The sequence below is a fragment of the Herpailurus yagouaroundi genome, unplaced genomic scaffold, assembly GCF_014898765.1.
Source record: "Herpailurus yagouaroundi ecotype Mexico unplaced genomic scaffold, PumYag 222, whole genome shotgun sequence".
Taxonomy (NCBI): Eukaryota; Metazoa; Chordata; class Mammalia; order Carnivora; family Felidae; genus Herpailurus; species Herpailurus yagouaroundi.
Window position 1 is genome coordinate 18319114 of NW_024412453.1, and position 21894 is coordinate 18341007.

At 57.0% G+C, this 21894-nt stretch overlaps 1 protein-coding gene and 1 long non-coding RNA gene across 9 annotated transcripts in view; one reads left to right on the forward strand and one right to left on the reverse strand.

The window, feature by feature from the left end:
* Nucleotides 1-18372, forward strand: part of HAGH (hydroxyacylglutathione hydrolase) — a 19353-nt gene extending 981 nt beyond the window's left edge. The window contains exons 2-11 of one of the 8 annotated variants that reach the window (XM_040459446.1): nucleotides 123-296; nucleotides 2360-2625; nucleotides 3180-3244; nucleotides 7151-7268; nucleotides 8229-8337; nucleotides 10772-10875; nucleotides 11155-11256; nucleotides 16630-16714; nucleotides 17503-17582; nucleotides 18045-18372. In XM_040459446.1, the coding sequence (XP_040315380.1) occupies nucleotides 123-296; nucleotides 2360-2625; nucleotides 3180-3244; nucleotides 7151-7268; nucleotides 8229-8337; nucleotides 10772-10875; nucleotides 11155-11256; nucleotides 16630-16714; nucleotides 17503-17582; nucleotides 18045-18176 (1235 nt within the window). In that variant the 3' untranslated portion in view covers nucleotides 18177-18372. Of the gene's footprint in view, nucleotides 1-122; nucleotides 297-1791; nucleotides 1901-2359; nucleotides 2626-3179; nucleotides 3245-7150; nucleotides 7269-8228; nucleotides 8338-10771; nucleotides 10876-11154; nucleotides 11257-16629; nucleotides 16728-17502; nucleotides 17583-18044 lie in introns of those variants that run through there. The other 7 variants (XM_040459438.1, XM_040459439.1, XM_040459443.1 and 4 more) reach the window with 7 other exon arrangements.
* LOC121019715 (uncharacterized) lies at nucleotides 17233-18635 on the reverse strand. Its single transcript, XR_005785745.1, has 2 exons — nucleotides 18524-18635; nucleotides 17233-17889 (listed from the first exon to the last, which is right to left on the reverse strand). It is a non-coding gene; the product is annotated as an uncharacterized LOC121019715 (long non-coding RNA).
* Between the last annotated feature and the right edge of the window lie 3259 nt (nucleotides 18636-21894).

Sequence of the window (21894 nt, forward strand, 5' to 3'; positions counted from 1 at the left end):
CAGGGGTCGGGGGCGCGGGGACCGGCCCGCGGAGGGGATTCCGCCTGCGTCGGGGCCGGGTAACGGCGGTTAGGCCGCCGCGCCCGCCCGAGGGGGGCCGGGGCGCCGGGGCCGGCCGGGAGGCGCCGGTCCGCCGCGGGCTGACGCTGTTTTCTGTCGACACAGGCTCGTAGCCCCCGCGCAGGCAGGCCGCCTGGGGTCGGGAAAAGGCGCCGCGGCGCTTGAGTCAGGCTTGGCGGGGGCTGAAGACAGCGGGGTCACTGGTCAGCTGGGGGTTGCTGCAGGAACTGCGCCCGGTAAGGAGCCTCGCGCCGCCTCCCCGCCCGGGCGGGCCCATAGCCCCGGGGAGCGCGTTCCCGTCTTCTCCTCCAGGAGAAACCCGGGCCACACGATTCCGAGGTGTAGACAAAGGGCACAGACCCGGCGCTGGTCCCGGGAGCCGTGGGACCCTTGCCCCCCCCAGCCTCTCTTCCTCACCACCCAGCCCTCCAGACTGAGAGGCGTGGGACGCGCCGGCCCAGGGGCCTGCTCCTGCAGCTGTCACAGTCACCGTGTTCCCTCCCGCCTTGAGGGAATGTTTTGACCTTGATCTTGAAATTTCTTTTTCCTTATTCCTGACGTCTCTTGTGGCTGGTGTAGCGGCAGGGGCAGTAGGTTAACCTGAGCCTTTGCAGATGGTTAGGCGTTACCCGAATGACCACACAGCTGTTAGGGACAGGAAGCCAGCCCCTGCAAATCTCAGCGAGCGCTCGCTCTCAGGGGTCTGGAGTGGGTGAGCTGTTGCCCTTGCTAAGGGAAGGGCCCCCGGAGGCCCTCACCCGACTGTCAGGGCCTCTGGCAGATCACCTGTCTGGGGCTTGGTTTCGGCTCAGGTCATGATCTCATAGTTTGTGAGTTCAAGCCCCGGGCAGCCTCTGTGCTGACCGGGTGCAGCCTGCTTGGGCTTCTCTCCCTCCCTCTCTCTGCCCCTCCCCCTGTTCGTGCTTTCTTTTTCCCTCAAAATAAATAAACTGAAAAAAAAAATCCGTATGTTAAAAAGAGAGAGAGAGAGAGAGAAGCCACTCAAAACAGGTCTCAGGACTTGGCCCCGACTATAGGCTGCAGTCCTGTGCCCTCTGCTGATACACAAGCAAACTGGTTGCAAACCAGTGAGCTGGAAGCATTTCTCAGGCATATAATTTTTGGAAAAGGACTAATGTTTCTGGTGGTGCCTGAAGAAATAATTGTGAATTCCCCAGGCTCCCCAGGAGAAGCCTCAGCACAGGTTGTAAATAGTGTTCCTTCTCTGGTAGCACTCCTCTCCCAGCCTGCAGTCTTGCTTTAATCCTTTAATCCTGTCACCCCCCCCCTCCACCCCCACCCCACTCTGCTCTGCAGTCCTTCCTGGGCCCTGATAGCACTGGACTTTAGCAGAGGTGGAATATCACAGAAACTGGATGATACAGAAATGTTTGTTTTGCCGTGGGCGAGAAGGGCCGGGGAAATGCCAGCCGCTTGTTAGAGGAAAGGGGAATTGGATACTTGGTGTCCCCTTTAAAGCTGCGATTCGGCCAGTCTCCCCATGAGCACGCCACCGCCCCTGGGGCCGCGGTCCGTCAGTCAGCTGGTGCTGCCTGCGTTTTGGATCCCTTCAGGGAGAGGCCCCCCATCCCAGTACCGACCCCAGAATTTCACGGCCGGGTCCTGTCACCTTTAGTGGTGCTGATCTTTTTTCGCGTTGACTTAGAGTATTGTTGGCGCCTCTGTGAATTTTTAGGTTGAATAAGTTTGTTGAAAATATCTTGGCACCTGACTCCCCGGTGGAGGATGCTTTTGGCTCTTGCCCTGGCGGGGTCCTGTGGCTCAACAGATGGTGATTCCGTCTCCTGCACACTTGAATCTGGAACCCTGGTGGCCCCTGGTGGGTTTTGGGGGTTATCCAGACTTCCAGTTCTGCCCTTTGAAAGTGAATATTGTTCTCTTCTCTGGCTGGAGGCCTGGGAGGGGCGGTGAGCCCGTGTGACTGAGGCTCTGTTAGCTGGGCCGCGGGGCACTGAAACGTAGTCCCGCTGGGCATGTGCCCTCGGGCTTCCTCTCTTCCTGGTCTGAGTCAGGTGTGAGCACCCAGAAGGAGCGGCGGTCACAGCTGCCGGTGATTTGATCACAGCCACAAGCTGGTCCTTCTGTCCTCTTGGAACCCGCGGGAAAGAAAATAAGGATCATGGTCTGAGAGAAATGATTTGTGAATATGCACATGAATAATTTTCTGTATTTTCCTTGCGGATATGGTAAAGTGAGGATATTTTCTTCTTTACCAAAGGAACTCAGAGAAGCAGACACGGCGAGCCTCACGCTCTGTTGCTCGCTGTCACTTCCCCAGGTCGTGGCATCAGGACGCCAGGGCTCCTGTGCCGTGTCAGCCTGGCGTGGCCTCCTGTGGACGCTGACCGGGGTTGCCCTTTGTCTTCAGGTCCGGCCCTGCTGGGTGTCCTTCTCCATCACACGGACCGTAGGAAGAGCTCCACCATGGACCAGGGAACCCTGAGGGTCGAGTCGTTGCCTGCGCTGACCGACAACTACATGTACCTGATCATCGACGGCGAGACCAAGGAGGCCGCCATCGTGGACCCGGTGCAGCCTCAGAAGGTGGGAGGCCCCAGGGCTGCGTGTTTGTCCCCCGCCGGGGTTCCTATCTGCAGTGACCTCGCGGCTTGGCCGAAGCTAAACTGAAATTAATCCATTTGGTTTTGAAAAACAACTGAACTAGTGTCCGGCCACTCTGCTGTGGGGTGGAAGGCCAGGGAGGGGTGGGGCCGGCAAAGGCTGGGGTGTGGAGAGAAGTGGGTTTCTGTCTGTAAGGTCCCCGGTGGGGGGCGGGGAGCAGGAGCCCCCCTCAGCCTGCCCGCCCTTCCACGAGGCTTGCTGTCCCTCCGCACTGCCTCTGGGGGCGGCGACATCGTCTGGAGGGGCTCAGGTTGTGGCTGGCACGGAGCTGCCACTTGCTGCGTGAGAGAAAAAGGCCACCTTTGCCCTGCGCTGCGGGAGGGGGGTGGGGGGGGGGGGGGGCACAGGTCGGCAGGGTCAGGTCAGGGCCCAGCCCCTCCCGGCAAACCCTGGGTCCCGCTGGCACCGCCGCAGGCTTTGGAGCCAGTGCTGGGAGCGTGGCCGTGGCCCATGTCTTGTTTCACGTTTGGCTGCAGGTCGTAGAAACGGTGAGAAAGCACGGCGTGAAGCTGACCACAGTGCTCACCACCCACCACCACTGGTAAGCTCTGGAGCCCGAGCTACCTCCATGTCAGTCGAGCTGCCTGGGCCTGTTCGCCCCAGGCTGGCGTCCGTGGGGGTCGGCACCTGCAGGCTCCCCGGACCCTCCCACAGGCGGAGGCCTGGGGCGTCGGGGTCCCCGGAAGCCGTCCCCTCCCAGCTGTATCCTCTGCGCAGCCGAGGGCTGGCCCCGGCGGGACCGTGAGAGGACTCGAGGGCGCCAGCCTCCGGGCTGCTGCCCCTCGACCTTGGCCCCGGCCACGGGCTCTGCTAACTCCGGGGCTCTGTGGGGAGGACCTCCAGCCGCATCTTTGAAGGCCCTTGGGCTTGTGTGATGGGAGACCGGCTTTGATGTCGGGGAAGAAACTAGACGTTAGTGTTTTTAAGAATCAAGCAGGGGTATTTGGAGAGGTTGTGGTTTTTGAAATTTGAAGGGAAAAGGATGAAAGGAGCACTTGTGTTTGGGTTTTAGACCCTCCTGTGGGGTTTTTGAAACTTTTGAGTCTCTTCTCAGCTGGAAAAAAATCTTTATTTGGCTCATTTTCTTTTCTAATTAAGTGCCTGAGGGCAGCCAACCCCTGACAGCCCGTCCCCGAGGCTGCCGCTGCGCTTGAGTCTGCGTGGGGCGTCTTCCCCGTGGGAGTGTCCTGGGCACGTGGGTCGGCCAGAGTTTGCTCTGTGGTGGCACCTTCTCGGTCGATGTAACTAAGCCGCTGAGAGTCTATGGGGGCGTCAGGTGTTAATTCCTGGTGCGGACGGTTGGGTTTACTGCCGTGCCCTTGGCCGCTGCCCAGCCAGCTGCTCTTTCTGGAAGGTGCCCCGCGGGCTGCGGCCTCTCTCCTGCGCCAAGTAACCACCACGTCACTTTTCTGATGTTGCGATGCTCTGAGGTTTTTCACCCGTTTGTGCTGGAACACAAGATCCCAAACTGGGTCCCAGGCTGAGCCCCAGGGCGTAGGCGCCTCCCTCTCTCACTGTCCTCGCTCTCCTCGGTGGAGGCGGAGGTGTTTCTGCAGGTCAGTGGGGGACAGTGCTGGGACGCTGGCCTGTGTGGAGCTGACCTGGGGGTGGGGGAAGGGCCCGCCCCCGTTATCTCTGGGCTCTGCCGTGTCTGGGCCCCCGGAGGACTCCGTAGATAAATGTGTGGTGAGGAGCAGGCGCTCTCTGGCCATCCGCAGCCCTCGCCTTGTCCTGGGAAGGCTGATCTGGTGTTGGGACACTAGCCCTGCTCCGAGGTCAGGGCCCTGGGCTCACGCTGGCGTGGTTCCAGCCCCACAAGGCCAGGGGTGGAACTCTTTTCCTGTTTCTGAAGCGCAGGTCAGGCTGCCCCCATTGAGTGCCGGGAGCCCTGGAGGAGTGTCCTGGCTGAGGTTAGAATCCCTTGCAGGGTGGGGGTGGGGCGGGGGGGGGGGCGTGTGTCCAGGGCTGGCCTGGCCCCAGCTTGCTCTCTGCCTCTGCCCGTGTGTGTGTGTCTATTTGTTTGTTTGTTTAGATATAAGTGTTTGTGTTTTAAAGTTTTTAATATTTTAATTTTTAACATTTTATTTTAGAGAGAGCATGAGTGAGGAAGAGGGCAGAGGGAGAGAGAGAGAGAGAGAAGAGAGAGAGAATCCTATGCAGAGCCCCACAAGGGTTCAATCCCATGACCGTGAGACCATGACCTGATGAGCCTGAGTCGGATGCTTAACTGACTGAGCCCCCCAGGCACCCCTGAAGTGTTAACTTTGACTCCAGTTAACGTACAGTGTTACGTTAGCTTCACGTGTACGGTACAGCGATTCAGCAATTCCATACGTCACCTGGAGGTCGTCACGACAAGCGCACTCTTAATCCCCATCCTGTTTCCCCCCCCCCTCTGGTGACCATCAGTGTGTTCTCTGTAGTTAAGAGTCTGTCTCTTGGCTTGCCCCACCCCACCCCCCGATTTGTTTTTCCCTTTGCTCGTTTGTTTTGTTTCTTAAATTCCACATATGAGTGAGATCACACGGTATTTGTCTTCCTCTGACTTATTTTGCTTAGCATTGTACTTTCTAGACCTATCTGTGTCGTTGCAAACGGCAAGAGTTCATACTTTTTTATGACTAATGTTCCGTTGTGTGTGTGTACGCACATAAATCTATCGCATTTTCTTTATTCATTTATCAGTCAGAGGACACTTGGGCTGCTTCCTTACCTTGGCTGTCGTAGATAATGCTGCTATAAACATTGGGGTGTTCTTGTATCCCTTGGATAGATACCTAGCAGTGCAACTGCTGGGCCGTAGGGTAGTTCTCTTTTTAATTTTTTGAGGGACCTCCATACTTTTCTTCAGAATGGCTGCACCGGTTTGCATTCCCACCAAAAAGGGTTCCCCTTTCTGCGCATCCTCGCCAATGTCTCTTGTTGCCTGAGTTGTTCACGTGAGCCATTCTGACAGGTGTGAGGCGATACGTCATTGTGGTTTTGATTTGCATTTCCCTGATGATGAGTGATGTCGAGCATTTTTTCGTGTGTCGGTTGGCCATCTGGATGTCCTCTTTGGGGAAGTGTCTATTTGTGTCTTTTGCCCATTTCTTCACTGGATTATTTGTGTTTTGGCCTGGACGGTCCCCTATGTCAGGAGCATCACAGGCACATCAGTTTGATAAGTTCTTTATAGATTTTGGATACCAACCCTTTATCTCATATGTCATTTGCAAATATCTTCTCCCATTCTGTCAGTTGCCTTTTAGTTTTGTTGATTGTTTCCTTCGCTGTGCAGCTTTTTATCTTGATGAGGTCCCAATTTTTGCTTTCGTTTGCCTTGCCTCCAGAGATGTGTGTAGTAAGAAGTTGCTCTGATTGACGTCCAAGAAGTTACCGCCTGTGTTCTCCTCGAGTATTTTGATGGCTTCCTGTCTTCATTTAGGCCTTTCATCCATTTTGAGTTTATTTTTGTGTCTGGTGTAAGAAATTGGTCCGGGTTCATTTTTCTTCATGTTTGCTGTCCAGTTTTCCCAGCACCACTTGCTGAAGAGATTGTCTTTATTCCATTGGATATTCTTTCCTGCGTGGTCAAAGAGGAGTCGGCCATCTGTTTGTGGGTCCATTTCCGGCTTCTCTGTCCTGTTCCACTGATCTGAGTGTCTGTTCTTGTGCCAGTACCACACTGTCGTGATGAGGACAGCTTTGTGATAAAGCTTGACGTTTTGGCTTTCCTCTTCAGGGTTGCTTTGGTTATTCGGGGTCTTTTGTGGATCCATACAGATTTTAGGATCGTTTGTTCTAGCTCTGTGAAGGATGCTGGTGTTATTTTGATAGGGATTGAATTAAACGTGTAGATTGCTTTGGGTAGTATCGAAATTTTAGCGATTTTGTTTTCCTACTCCACTTCTTGCAAACGCTTTTGTTCAGTGTATTATAGTTCTCAGAGTACAGGCCTTTCATCTCCTTGGCTAGGTTTATTCCTGGATATCTTATTCTTTTGGGTGTAACTGTAGGTGGGCCTGTGTGCTCAGAGCGGCGGGTCCCAAACTGGGACGAGGGGGCCTTTGAAACTCCCGCTGTGCCAGCCGCCCCCCGGCCAACGGCGTCAGGAGCGGGGCAGGAGCCAGGACTTGGTGCTTCTTACAGATCGTCTGGCGACTCTTATGTGCCCAGAGCTTGGGAGCTGGGGGCTTGGGGATTATCCAGGTGTTTGTGATTTGGGTCGGTCGCTCCAGAAGCTTCTCCCGCAACAGGGCAGGGGCACAGAAGTGCCTCATTTGGGAATGGCGTATCTGAGAGCGTTCTTTTCAGTGGAGCCAAATGACACTGAGGCCAGTTTCCTGTGTTGGGAGATGCGTTCCCGCTTCTGAGAAGGTAACCAGGAAAGAACATCTGGTCGGGGTTTAAAAGCAAGCGGGCCCCTCCCATGAGCAGGAGCCCAGGTCTCCTTTCCAACTTCCAGGGACCACGCTGGTGGGAACGAGAAGCTGGTCAAGTTGGAGCCTGGGTTGAAGGTGTGTGGGGGCGATGACCGGATCGGGGCACTGACTCACAAGGTCACGCATCTGTCCACACTGCAGGTGAGCAGCACTCGAACACTCGAACGTGGTTGGCCTCTGGGCCTTAAAGGGGCGGCGTGTGGCGGGGACACTTGCCCTGCTCCTGGCAGTTCCCTCCCCTACCCAGGGGCCCAGAGGGGACCTCGAGGGCTTGGGATCGGAGGCAGCATAACCTGCGAATGGGTGGAGGGCCTCTCGGGGCCGCCTAGGCCTGCACGGTCCCCAGTGTCAGGAGCATCACAGGCACGTCAGTAGGCCGATGGTCCTGGCTGCGGGGAGAGGCCGCCAGGCAGGGTTTTGAGACCGTTGGGGAAGTGGAAAAACAGAGCACGCACGCATCAGGTTCTCACATCGGCGTCACGTCTCTTGGAAGTGATGACGATGTGCGGTGAAGCGAGGGGACGTCCCTCTCCTAGGAGACTCAGCTGGAGCCTTTAGGGGCGATATGTCAGCACGTGCGCGACTCCAGGTGTGTGTGCACAGGACACGCTGCGGACGGGCGCACCGTTAGCATTTGGTGACCGGGTAAAGGTCACAGAAGTTCCTCTCTTTTTCAGTTTTTTGGTAGGTTTGAAAGTTTTTTTTTAAAGTTGGCAGGGGGGGCAGTGGGAGACAGAGAAGGAAAACCAAACGGAAGGTCAAGTACTTAAGAAGGAAAGCTAGCTTTTCTAGCACGACACCTGGTTCAAATTTGGCCCGATGTTGAGGAAGAAAGCAAAAGAAGCCCCTTTGCTTTTGCACACCAGCAATACCAGGTTGCAGGGTGCGCCTCGCCTCTGGGGCGCCCTCGAGGTCGGGGTCCCACGGTCACCGGCGAGATCTGTGTCCTGCTCAGTGGAGCAGTGGTGATGGAAGCCGCGCTCTCCTTGGGGCGTTGAGGGTCTGAGGGGGAGTCCGTGGGATCGGTGGTCCGCCTCCTGGGAGCCCGTGGGCGAGTTCGCAGCGTGCAGGGAGCCCATGCCAGTGCGTGCTTCGTTTAAGGTGGGGTCTCTCAACGTCAAGTGCCTGTCGACACCGTGCCACACTTCCGGCCACATCTGCTACTTCGTGAGCAAGCCTGGGAGCTCTGAGCCTCCTGCTGTGTTCACAGGTGAGGAGTGTTCTGATGTGCGTGCTGGGGCGGGGTGCGCTTTAAAAGACCCCCGTGACTTAGGGTTGTCCGAGAGCTCGGGGCAGAGAAGCGGAGCGTTTGCGGCCAGGCTTCCCGAGCAGGGCTGTGGCAGGGGGCCGCAGGGGGCCTGCAGCCCTGGGGGCAGAGCACGGGAAGGCCGCTGTTTGGATGCACCCCCAGCCTCGGCCTGCGTGAGTGGCCGGCAGGTAGGCCTTTCCAGCAGTCGAAGGGGCTTTTCCCTTCGGAGAGAAAGTGAGAGAATGTTGCTGCTGATGGGGGAGCCGGTGAGGACCGGAGCGGCAGAGCGTATCAGCCCCAGCCTCGAGCAGGCCCTGCGGCGGCCAGAGGCAGCGTGGGGGCCCAGAGCGGCCCTGCAGCCGGGCGGGTGCGTGTGGGGATCCGGGTGGGGACCCATGTCGGCTCTGCGGCGGGGCTCAGTCAACAGCCAAGTGCGGCACGGGTGACATGAGACGTTAACTCGGGGAAACCACAGACGGAGCGTGGGGTGCACGGGGCCTCTGGGACCTCCACAGCGCTCGTGAGCCCCTCTTCCCCCGTCGAAGCCGACTTTCAAGACCGCAGCCGTTCTCAGTGTCTTCGGTGGTGCAGCAGCAGGAGGTGCGGTCCCTGGGGTGACCCCGAGTTCGGGCTGTGCAGCCCTGAGCTCACTCTGGGCCTCGCCCGCCTGTGCGGGGGCAGGTGGGCACCGGGCCCGGGAGAGTCTGCGCCCTGGTCATTGCTGCGTCGGGTGGGTCCTTGGACGTCAGTCTGCGCGTCTGCCGGGTGGGCTCTTGGGGGTTGGAGTGAGGCGGGTCCCTCGGGACGGCACAGAGGGGAGAAGCCGTGTCCCCGCCTTGAAAGGCAGGTCTGCCTGCGCAGAGACCCCGGTCTGAGCCCAGGCCCATGCGGTGCGTGTGTCCTCCGTGAGACCATGGCCGGCGGGGGCGTGTTGTACGTGACAAGTTGCGTGTGCCCTCGCGGCGCAGCTCAGGTGTCCACGGCACGGACGGTGAGGACTCAACGTGTGGGAACCGGGACGTCCGGCAGGTCCCGGTGTGGAAATAGGGGAAGGCCGGGCCCCCGAGTCTTCTGTTCCTGTGTGCAGCCCGGCCTCCTTTGTGGTCTCTCTGGCTTCTAGCTGGTTCTGACTCACCCTACCTGGTGGGCTGTTCAGGGGCACAGCCCAGTCCTGACCCCACTAGGACGTCCTGTCGTCTTGTGGGGACAGTGCTGCACCACACTGTGATGGCCCCACGGTGGCACCCTGGTCCTGGGTTGTGGTCCCAGCGGCCCCCCCCCACCCCCACCTTGGGGAAGAGTCTGGCCTGCACTGATGGAGGAGGACTCCCCGCCACCGGGGCCTGGAGCACAACGGTGCCTGAGCCCCCGCTTGGCACGGAGCCCTTCTCAGGGAGGACCCAGGGTGGGAAGCAGCAGCCCACAGAGCCTCAGTGGGGGTCAGGAGCAGGGGTGTCAGGAGGAGGGGAGTCAGGAGGAGGGCCAGGAGGAGGGGTATCTGGAGGAGGGGTGTCAGGAGGAGGGCCAGGAGCAGGGGTATCTGGAGGAGGGGTGTCAGAAGGAGGGCCAGGAGGAGGGGTGTCAGGAGGAGGGTCAGGAGCAGGGGTATCCGGAGAAAGGTCAGAAGGAGGAGGGTCAGGAGCAGGGGTGTCTGGAGGAGGGCCAGGAGGGGAGTCAGGAAGAGGGTGGAGGTGGGTCAGGAGCAGGGATGTCAGGAGGAGGGGACGCCCCTCTAAAGGGCTGAGGCAGGAAGGGGGTCTGTGAGGCGGCAGGCTCGGGTCTTGAGGGCCCGGGTGGTGGCCGGTGGGATCCCGGGGGTTCTATGGGCTGGCACTGCCGCCCAGGATGAGAGGAGACTTGGGGAGGGGCCCCGGCTGGCTCAGTCCGTGGGGCACGTGACTCTCGGTCTCGGGGTTGTGAGTCGAGCTCTACATTGGGTGCAGAGATTACTTAAGACAAGAAAAAACAACCCCCAACACAATTATAAAGAAGTAAAAAGAAAAAATAGGCGCCTTAGGGAGGTGGGCCTGGGAGGGCTGCTGGGTGGGTGGGGACAAGGGCTGGTGGGGGGTCTCAGCGCTATGGGGACAGGCTAGGACAGTGAAGGGAGGAGTCGGGAGACCCTAAGGGGTGGGTTTGAGCCGCTGTTGGCGGGATTGGTAGTGCCAGTTAGCGAGACTTGACGGGAGAGTTTGGGGCACGGGAGCCGAGAGCTGGGCGTCTCTCTGGGTCCAACCTGGCAGTTGGGGGTGGCCCATCGGGGTCTGGTAGAGGCCGGCTGTGGGTACAGCCATGAACGCTTGGTGTCCAGTGTAGCTCAGGAGCTGGCCACCAGCCCCTCAGGGGGTGTCCTGCCGGCAGCCCCCCACTGCTCCGTGGCTGTCCCGTTTTGCAGGCGACACCTTGTTCGTGGCTGGCTGTGGGAAGTTCTACGAAGGGACAGCGGACGAGATGTACAAAGCCCTGCTTGAGATCCTGGGCCGGCTCCCTCCAGACACGGTAGGTGGGGCCCCACGGAGCGAGGTCCTCACCTCCCGCCTGTCCTGTCCCCCGTGTTGGGAAGAGTGGGAAGGCAGAGGCATTTCCTCTGGAAGCGTGGCTTTTCTTGTACTATTTATTGCTGTTTAACGTATGCGCGAGAAATGCCCGTTGTCCTCAGGGACACCTCGGTGCATGTCGCTAAAAGGACCTGGCCCAGAGCCCCGCATGCGTGTCTGCGAGGGCTTTGAGGACAGATCACGGAGACTCTCTGAACTCACAGTTTGGTGTTCTCCTCAGAGAGTGTACTGCGGCCACGAATATACCATCAACAACCTCAAGTTCGCGCGCCACGTGGAGCCCAACAATACTGCCATTCAGGAGAAACTGGCCTGGGCCAAGGTGAGTGGGGCGCCCCGGGAGGGGGTGCGTCCGCGGGTCCGTGACCCCGAAGTGCCTCTCTGGGAGCAGCGCTGTCAGGGCGCGGTGTCCAGTGTGGGCAGAGGGCGCTCCTCCTGGCCGGCAAGCCAGTCTGGTCTCGGAGCGGCCCTCCTGGAACTCCGCGAGGAAGGCCCAGTTCTCTGGTTAATGTCCTTTCTGACACAGTGGGGCCGGGTTGGGCCTGGGAGTCTGCATTTCCAGCAGGTGCCCGGGTGAGGCCGGCGCCACGGGTCCCTGTTCTGTGCCCCACGTCCTGAGCACAGGGTAGGGGGGACCGTGAGTGAGCACCTCCGCTTCCCGTTTGGGGAAAGCGCACCTGCCGGCCAGCGGCGGGATTTGCCCCAGAGGCTGCTAGTCCGAAAGGCGTTGATTTCCGTGGCGACCCCTAGGGGTGCTCAGAGGTGTGGCTGCAGGGGTGGCCTACTGTCCCGGAGGCGTCTTCAGTGGGGCGTCTGCAAATGCTGCTGCAGGTGGGTGGGCTGAGGGAGGTGCCCCTGGACTTGGGGGCCCTTCCCCATCCGGTGGCTGACGGGTGTCAGTAAGCCACACCTGGAGGCCTCAGGTGCCGCTGGGCCTTCTGCTCTGTTCATGACCAGTGCTACTTTGGAGTTTTGTTTCTTAATAAATCACCTGTTTTTTTTTTAGCATCTTTATCAGGTTTTGGGCACGGGCTCACAAAATAACACCTGTAAGACTTCAGACACTACCTTTTTTAAAAAAAAAATTTTTTTTCAACATTTATTTATTTTTTGGGGGACAGAGAGAGACAGAGCATGAAGGGGGAGGGGCAGAGAGAGAGGGAGACACAGAATCGGAAACAGGCTCCAGGCTCCGAGCCATCAGCCCAGAGCCCGACGCGGGGCTCGAACTCACGGACCGCGAGATCGTGACCTGGCTGAAGTCGGACGCTTAACCGACTGCGCCACCCAGGCGCCCCAAGACACTGCCTTTATCACTTGGTCAACATTATCCCTTTTTTTTCACAGTGCACGTAGGCGAGTATTTTAGTGATCTCCATGAACTCACCCTGTGTATGTACCACACGTACTGTTCCTTTTCATTTAGTAATGGGTCCTGCTGCTTTTTCCATAGCAATCTATTCATACTGAACTAATTCGCTTCGTAGTTACCTACTTTTATTAAAAATTTTTTTAAGTGTTTATTTTTGAGAGTGAGAGAGACAGAGTGCGAGTGGGGGAGGGGCAGAGAGAGAGGGAGACACAGAATCTGAAGCAGCTCCAGGCGCTGAGCGGTCAGCACGGAGCCCGACGCGGGCCTCTAACCTACGTGGGGCTCAGGTCATGACCTGAGCTTCACTGAGCCCCCCAGGCGCCCCCGTGCACATTGTACTAATTTGCTTCATAGTTATCTACTTCTAAAAAACTAATCTTAACTGAGGATACTTTCCATTTGATAAAACATACCGGTGTTGAGTGAGCAGTACACGGTTTGATGACTTTTGACAGTATGTGCCCCTGTGTGAGCCCCCCACCCCCAGTCGAGATTCAGAGATTCCCTTGTCACTCTGCTTTCACCCCCCAGCTGCAGATCGGCTGTCGCGTAGGTCACTCTGTTCTGGAGTCTCGGAAACAGAGCCGCAGAACACTGGCCGTGTCTGGCTCTTCAGCTCAGCGTCACTGGAGATCCGCTCCCGTTCTTGGTTTCCGAGCGGTGCGCTGTACTGCACTTTGTTTATCCGCGGTGGATGGACTCTTGGGTCGTTTCCGGCATTTTGCTATTGTAAACCAAGTTGCCGTGAACCTCTGTGCGCACGTCTTTGTGTGAACACAGGTTTCCCGGTGTGTGGGTACAGACCTGGGGCAGCGGGGCCCGGCCGCCTGAAGTGTACGTTTAACTTTGAAGAAGCTCCCGAGCCTCTTGGCCCGCCCTCTGGGGACGTGTAAGCCCCAGGGGCTCCCGGTGCGTAGGTATCGCCGACGTTTTCAATTTCAGCCGTTCTAATAGGCGTGTAGCCGTGTCTCCCTGTGGTTTTAAAGTTTCCGTTGCTCTGGTGGCTGTCGGCCTCTTACAGGCCCTCTTTTGTGAAATGTCTGTTCAAATCTTTGGTCCGTTTGAAAAACTGAACTCAGTTGCGAGAATTCCTTATGTATTCTGGAAACACGTCTTTACCAGATACATATCTCAAATATTTTCACCCGGTCTGTGGCTTGCCCTTTTATTTTCTTAAGTGTCTTTTCCGGAATAAAAGTTTACACTTTTGATGAAGTTCAGTTTGTTGATATTTTCTCTTTACACCCTTTGTGTCCTAAGAAATCTTTGCACACCCCTTGCCTCCAAGACTCTGTGCTGTGTTTTCTCCTGAAAGTTGTATGGTCTTAGCTCTTAGGGTCATTCAGATTTATACTTAGGCCCGTGATCCTGCTCGTATCGACGTCGGTGTCCGTGTGAGGTCGGGGTGCGAGTGCATTTGCTTTTGCAAGTTGACGTCCTACCGCACAGCACCATTTGTTGGAAAGATCGTCCTTTCCTTGTTGGATTACCTTGGCGTCTTTGCTAAGTAAAACGGACCGTGCAGGCGTGAGTCACCTCTGGACCCTCCTCGCTGTTCCGTGGGTCTCTGGGCTTCTCCATCAATAGCAGATGGTCTCAGTTACCGTAGCTTGTGGTAAGTCTGGGAATCAGGCTGTATGAATCCTCCAATTGTGATCTTTTTTTTAAAATTGGTTTTGGCTCTTTGAAGAGCTTTGCATTTCCATAGAAATTTTAGGATCCTGTTAATTTTTACAAAAAAGTCAGCTTGGCTTTTGATTGGGACTGTGATGCAACAAAAGATTTGGAGAACTGAGATCTTCACAGTATTGAGTCTTTTCATGAATATACTGTCGCTTTCCATTTACTGAGGTCATCAGTTCCTCTCGGCAGTCTTTTATAATCTTCGTTGCTAAAGAAGCTGTGCAGGTTGTTAAATGTATCCTTAAGTACTTCACATTTTTGTATTTGGCTGAAAATGATTATTGTTGAAGTCTTCAGCAATACAAATGATACTTGTTTGGTCTTGTATCGTGACCTTGCTAAGCTCCCTTACTCTAGCGTCTTTTTCGTAGATTCCTTAGCACTCAATCACGTCATTGGCTAAAGAGACACTTTTCTTCCTTCTTTTCCGATTGATGTGCCTTTTATTTACTTTGTTGGCCTAATCACACCGGCTGCAGTCTCCGGTACGATGCCGAATAGAGACGGTGGGAGCGGACACCTCTGCTTTGTTCCCGGTCTCGGCGGGGAAGCATTCGGTGTGTCACCCGTACGTTAGCTGCAAGTTTTTTGTGATCTTTCTTAGGTTAAGGGCGTTCCCTTCCGTTCCTGGTTTTCTGAGAGTTTTAATCACGAGTGGGTGTTGAATTCTGCAAACTGACTTTTTCTCTAGTGTGTAACCATATTTTGTTTTTACTGTTAATATGGCGGGGTACATCGATTGGTTTCATTTTTTTTTTTAATTTCTTTGGAGAGAGAGGCAGAGAGAGGCTCCGTACTGATGTGGGGCCTGATCCCACGAGCTGTGAGACCATGACCTGAGAAACCGAGAGTCGGGTGCTTAAGCGGCTGAGCCCCCCGGGTGCCCCCTCAGTTGGTTTCAAATGTTAAACCCACCTTGCTTTCTGGACAGACTTTGTCATGCTGTGTTACGCTGCCACAGTCCCTCTGTGTCTGTGTTCACAAGGGATATTGGCCTGTAGTTTTATTTTCTTGTAACGTGTTTGGTCTCAGTACTGGGGCAGCGCTGGCCTCATTAAGTGACTCGGAAGGTGTTTCCTCGTATTTTCTGAAAGAATCTTTCTGTGAGACTGTTTTTTCCTTTAATGTTAGAATTCACCACTGGAACCATCTGGACGTTGAATTCTCTTTGTGGAAAGATGTCGTCGTCGTTGTTAGAAGTGATGTCTGTCTTTTGCGTAGGGCTCTTAGATGTTTGCACCTTCTCGAGTCCATTTTGTTAGCAGCTTCTGTCTTTCAAGGAACTGTGTACATTTTGTCAAGGTTTTCAAATTTGTTGACGGTTTTCACGCTGTCTTTCTCGAGTGTCAACTCTGTGGTGGTACAGTTCACATGTGATAAACCGCATCAGTTTCAAGTGAAGGGCCGAGTGAATTCTGACAGATAAACTGACACCACTGAAACGACGACCATTCCGATGAAGACACAGAATGTTCCACCACCCCCGAAAGGCTTCTTCACGCCTCACTGTCTTCGCGGCTCCGGACACCTACCGATCTGCTGGGTGCCCTAGAGCCGTTGCAGTTTTTAGAATTTCGTGTAAACGGAAGGTACCTTATGCACGGTCTCCTCTTTACTCAGCAGCAGGATTCGGAGGTGCACCCCTGCTGCTGCGTGTCAGGAGTTGATTCCTTTCACCGCCGAGCAGTATTCCATTATTGGGTTTAGACGTTTGTGCTGTTTCCGGGCGTTGGCTGCTGTGAACCTCTGTGCACAAATCCGTGTGTGACACACCCTTTCGTTTCTCTCGAGTAAATACCTAGGAGTGAAACGGGTAGGTAGTAGCGGTGTACGTTTGACTTGTAGAGAAAGTGCCGAGTTGGCTTCCTAAGTGGCTGTCACTTTACATTCGTGTCAGCCGAGTGTGAGAGTTCCACTCGTTCCACAAGCTCTCCAGCCCTCGGCATCGTCACTCGTTGTGGTTTTAGTCATTCTAATGGGTACGTAGTGCAGTCGCATTGTGGTTTTAGCTTGCATTTCCCTAGTGTCTCAAAACGTTGAGCATCTTTTTATGTGCTTATTGGCCATTTTGTGAACTGTGTGTTCAAATAAATCTTTTAGCCATTTAAAAATTTGAACTAATTTTCGATCACAAGAGAATTTTGTAAGTATATGCTGGACGCAAGTGCTCTGTTGGCTGGTTTCTCTCGTTCTGTGGATTTCCTTTTATTTTTTTGACAATGTTTTTTGAAGAGCATTTTTAATTTTGATAATCAAGTCCAGCATATTAACTTTTTTATGGTTCATACTTTTTGTCTCTTATCTAAGAAATATTTGCTTTACCCAAGTTCAAAAAACATTAAAAAAAATTTTTTTTTTGACACTTATTTTTGAGAGAGGGGCAGAGAGAGAGGGAGACACAGCATCCGAAGCAGGCTCCAGGCTCTCTCTCAGCTGTCAGTACAGAGCCTGATGTGGGGCTCCAACTCGAACCGCGAGATCATGACCCGAGCTGAAGTCGGACATTTAACCAGGCGCCCCAGCACTCATTTTAATAGATAATCTACAAGGTGATGACCGTGTATGGTTCTCTGACTATACGTGTCAAGACGTGTTTTAGAATTATCCTTAGAAGCGTTAACTTGTTTCCTTCCCTCATAGGAGGTGGAGAAGGAATTCTCAGGAGGAGTGAATACTGGAGGAAGCAGGGAATATTCTAAAACACCCAGCTTGTTTTCACCAGAAGGGGAGGATCAGAGATTAGCGACAAGCCTTCGTCTTGACCTCCCGCCAGACCCCTACTTGGCATCCCACCCGCGGTTGAAGGATCCCCTCTTGCCACCACTGGTCACGTTTGGGGGTGGCACCGGGACCGTCGGGTCTGAGGGCCCTGCGTGTGGGTGCTGACAGGTGCTGTCCAAGCTCTGACCCTGTGGCCCTCGAGATCAGCCCGGCAGAAGAAGGGCAGGGGCCACAGGGAGGGCGGAGACCCCCAGCTGCCAGCTGACATCCCGCACAGGTCCGTACAGAAGTGACCAGTGGGCCAGATGGTGCTGATCAGGAGTGAAACCATCCCGACCGGAGGGCTCGTCCTGGGTTTTTCTCCTGGGGAGCCTGTGACGAGAGCTTGCCGCCTTCTAGAGGGGCTGTGAGCCCAGGGCAGGGACCACGGGCACCTGTCACCTCGCTCTTGCAAGCAGTGAGCTGTGCAAGGCCCATGACTGGTCTTGGTGCAGGGCTGGTGGTGTTTTCTTCTGCGTTTTCGCTGGTTATTTTATCATGTAAAACACACACTTCATATCAGCGTAAAAGTTTTCGCGTCCCCCTCCACTTCCAGGACAGCAAGGGGAGAAGGGACAACTTGTCGGTGGTGGCCGGGACACTCGCGTCTCCACAGAGGGAAGTGGCCCGTCCTTGCACTGACCTGACCCCGTTCACTTTGCCTTCCGAGTTGGATGATATTTTAAGATTACAAAGTACTCTGAAATGTTCCTTTAGATGTTTCCGTTTTCACGTGACCTCTGTCCTCTGCAGGAGAAGTATGGTATCGGGGAGCCCACAGTGCCGTCCACCATCGCGGAGGAGTTCACCTACAACCCGTTCATGAGAGTGAGGTGAGGGGCGTGGGCACCTCTGGGTCGCCCTCGTGCCGCCGGCGGGGGCCCGCTCACCAGTCCCTGCAGCTCCCGGGTGGCTCAGGCGACGCCACGGGGTCTTAGCAAGTGCCCTGAGCCTAGGAAGTAGGCGGCTTTGTCAGGGGTGCTCTCCTTACACGTGGCCAGGGTGTGGGGTCCTTTCTGACACCGCAGTCGGGATCCACGCGTGGGCAGGCACGGTCCCCGGGGCGCTGCCGGGAGCCAGCGTGGAGTCCGTGTCCCCCGTCTCTGGGTCACTGGCAGGACGGCTTGGCCAGCAGGCCTTCTACCGTTAGGAACACGCGAGTTGGCCGTTAGTGCCGGCCTTTCATTTCGAAGAACGTCCCGACTTCGGCCTGCTCTTTTCTGCCCTGGGGCCCCGGGACCCCAGGGGCCCTGGGGCGGGCGGCGGGCCGGGGGGGCACCACGTGCGGCCCGCAGCCTGGCCTTCGGCTTCCGCAGGGAGAAGACGGTGCAGCAGCATGCTGGCGAGACGGACCCGGTGACCACCATGAGGGCCATCCGCAAAGAGAAGGACCATTTCAAGGTGCCCCGGGACTGAGGTGGCCGTAGGGCCTGGGGCGCCCGTGGCCGCTGCCGCCTTCAAGCACATTTTGGGTGTTCGGATGTTTTAGGTGAATTTCCTGCCATGAGTGCAGGAAATTCAATTTGGCTTAATTTTAAATTAATTTCAGAGCCCTTTGCCAGTGTTATCAGATGTTCTAATGCATATTTATAAGAGAAGTCTAGAAAATGTATTATTCCCCGATGCTCTGCTTGCGGACTCTCTGTTCTCTCTGGCCTTCGGTGGGGCCCTGGTCCTCGCCGTGTGAGCCCCACATGGTGCCCTGTGAGCGCCGGCCCCCTCCCCGCCCCGTGCCCCCCAGAGCAGGACGCCTGGGGGACGGCGTCGCCCTCACCTCCTTCTCTGGTGGGTCCTGTGGCGTCCTCTTCATAGAGCCGTTTCCGTGTGGACGTGGAGTAGAACCCCAGCCCCACCTGGGGCACCGGCCTGGGCCGGGGCAGTGAAGGGTTCGTCGACACAGCGTTTCTGTGCTTGGGACCTCCGCCCCACGGTGCCCCGATCCCTGGGTGCCTGGTCCTGGGCCGCCCGCAGGGACAGGCGTGGATACCGTGCCTCGTGTGGATGAAGGAGCTCTCCGATGTGACCGCTGGCACCTTGCCGCCCCCGCTGAGGTTTGATCCATCTGGCCCCCCTGCAGGGAGAGGCCCCCATCACCTTCGCCCTGGCCGAAGTGCGGGGAGGCCAGGTCCCTGACCTGCGTGTCCTTGCCCTGAGTTCCCTCTGCTTTTGCCGGAGGAAACCCCGAAAGCCGCTGTCCCAGGCAGCGGCCATCTCCTCAGCCAGCCGCCACAGGCCAGACCCGGGCTGGGGGAGCGGGGCGGGCTCTGGCTGCACTGAGCCTCAGCCCAGGTGGGGGTAGCGGGAGGACCCAGAGGCGGGACAGGGAGGGATGAGGCTCGGGGCCCAGCCGGGGGCAGGACGGGCTGCTCACGTGTGCACCCGGAGGTCTTCCCGGTTCCGACCCGACCTCCTCCGCTCGGCTCTGCCCTGCGACGCACGGCGCCCGAGGCTCTGCCTGCCCCACCCTCTCCTGCTGGACGGCCCACGGTTAGTGCTTCTCGTCCAGCTGAGGTTGTCTCCCGCCACTCTCCTCAGACGGCCTCCGGTCGCCAAGGACCTGTGCAGGTCCTGGCTCCGCAGCTGCCCGTGTGGCCACGGTGCCGTGCGGCCGGGGAGCAGTCACCCTTGTCCAAAGAGGAGGATGCCTTAGGTGGAGCCTCAGCCCCCCTGCGCCCCCAGGTGTGTCAGGGAATGGGGTTTCTGTGGGTCCTTATAGATGCTTCATTTTGTAGCTCTGTACCGCCAACTGGGCGTAGTGGCGTGGTCGTCTCAGGATGCGTCGTGGTGCTTTGCGAGGCCTGTCGGTACCGGAGAGCGCGGGTATCCGGTGTGGCCCTCTGCTGTGCCCCACCCGGCTGGGCCCTGTGCGTGAGCAGTTCTCGTGTAGCCAGGGACCCCACGGCCACCGCCTCCCCAGCCCACCTCCACCCCACCCCATGGGGATGTGTTTCCTTAGTTTTCGTGTTACCGACTGCACATTCAGATGCCAAAGAAGAGAAATAAACGTTTCTGAAACGTATGAACACAGAAGCACGCTCCTGCACCCGGCCTCTCCCCACCCCGGGAGCCCCGGATAGCAACTCCCTTTGCACATGTTGTCCTTGGTGGTGGGACCCACTGGGCCACCCCCACTGGCTCTTGGGCTGTGGCGCGGCTCAAACGCTCTCACGTGGGCCCCAGCTGGCCGTGGAGGACGGGCACTTCCACGCGGGAGAACGTGCTGGCCCATCCGGTGGAGGAGTCTTGTCCGCCGCGCGAGGGTGTGGACCGCCCTGGGGCTGCTCCACGGGCCTCACGTGTGCTGGCGTCTGCGGCCCCCCGGGAAGCGAGCGGGGCGCTCCGTGGAGGCTGCACGAGAACCGGCGGGGACGGGGTAGGCTGGCCGTGTGCGTTTCCGACCCCGGGCTGCCTCTCCTCTCTTCTGGCCAGTGTTCTGCTGGCTTTGCTCCTCGCCGACCTTCCCCGTTGAGGGTCAGCCGCGCTCCGGTCACACGTGTTTGAGTTGGTCGCTCCGCACTCTGTCGTATTACTGAAGAAATCTTTGATGGAGTCAAGTTCGTGTCTCCTACTTTCCGTCCTCTGCTGCCCTCCTGGTTACGTGCTTGCTTCTGACACTCGTGTTTGTAATTCACGTGAAGATGCTGTTATGCTGGTGGTCGGTGGTTTGCCTCCCTGGAGGCACTTTACGTCCCCCCTGCTCGTCTGCACCGCCAGCCCGAGGGCCCGCATCCGGGGGTGCAGACCCGTTCTGAGGCCCCACATTCCCCCTTACTACAGCTTTAGAATAAGTCTTTGTTTCTAGGAAGGGACACGGCCCCACCCGGCCCTTTGCCCGTATGTACGAACGTTAGAGTATTGACGGCTGTGGTTTGGGCCGGAATAGGGTTCACCGGATTTCTGGACTTGTGACAAGTGTCAGGCCATGGACATGCCCCCCGTCTGGCATTAGGGTCTCTGCTGCTCTTCCCGCTGCTAAAACTCGTGTAGTGCCAGTGTCCGCGTGGCCCTGTGACTGAGGCTCGCGGTCCCCAAAGAGACTGTCCCCTCAGATGGCTGTAAGCTTGGGCCCCCCCAGGCCTCCTGCCCTTCTGACCACCTGGCTGCGACTTCCACGCATTCCCATTGACCCCTCACCTTCCGTAGGTCACCAGCATGGCTCCTAGAACTCAGAGAAGTGCCACCGTGATGATTTCGCAGTGTGATTATAACAGGCACAGCCAAGCAAACAGGGCCCGGAACGTGGGCTGTGCCCGCTGTGGCACACGTGAGCCTGTATTGAGGTGCTCTGGGGTCACTGCATCATCCCTGGCCCCGCGAGTGAACTCTTGCCACCGGGTGGGTCCTTCTGGTAGGACTGTCCCCCTCGAGTGACCGCGTTAAGGTAAATTCAGGTGTGTCGAGGCTGCTGTGACCATGTGGGAAACTCCAAGGAAGTAGAGACTCCCTGCCCGACCCAGGGGAAGGCAGAGCGCCACGCAGCACTTGCCTGGGTGACGTCAGGTGTCACGGCTTCCTTCCCAGACGTCGGTTCTCCGGGAACGTCAGTCCCAGTCTACTTTGTTCTGGTGGTAAATGGCGTCTTTTTCAGATCACATCAGTGCTCAGGAACGTAAAGGAGCACAGTGAGCTTTGTTTAGGGAACCTCCTTTTCCCCACGTGGGCTCCGTTTCCTTCGTGAACTTTCTGTGGTCTTGCTGCTTGGCCTTTTGTCCCGTGGGTCTCCCGTATTGAGGTGGGGGGAGGGGAGAGAGGCACTGCTCCTCGTCCTGAACCCCAGTGACCAGTTTGACAAACACCTGGGGGCCGAGGCCGAGCTCCCCTTGGGGTTGAGTGAACACAGAAAGCCCTGCCCTTGTCGAATTTCTGTCCTGGTAGAGGGACGGAGTGACAAGATGGACATCCTGGGCAGCTCGGACTGAGGAAGCACTAAGGAAAATAAAGTGGGCAAGGAGCAAGCGGGAAGCCTTGTGGCCAGGGAGGTGACGTGAGCAAAAACCAAAGGTTCAGGGAGAGGGCCTTGCTGATCTCTGGGAGAGACCAGCGAGTGCCGAGGCCCTGGGGCAGAAGTGCGCGACGGGAGCCCAGTGTGGCTGAGCCGTGAGGGGAGGCGACTGGGGAGCGGTGGCAGGCGGGTCGGCGGACAGG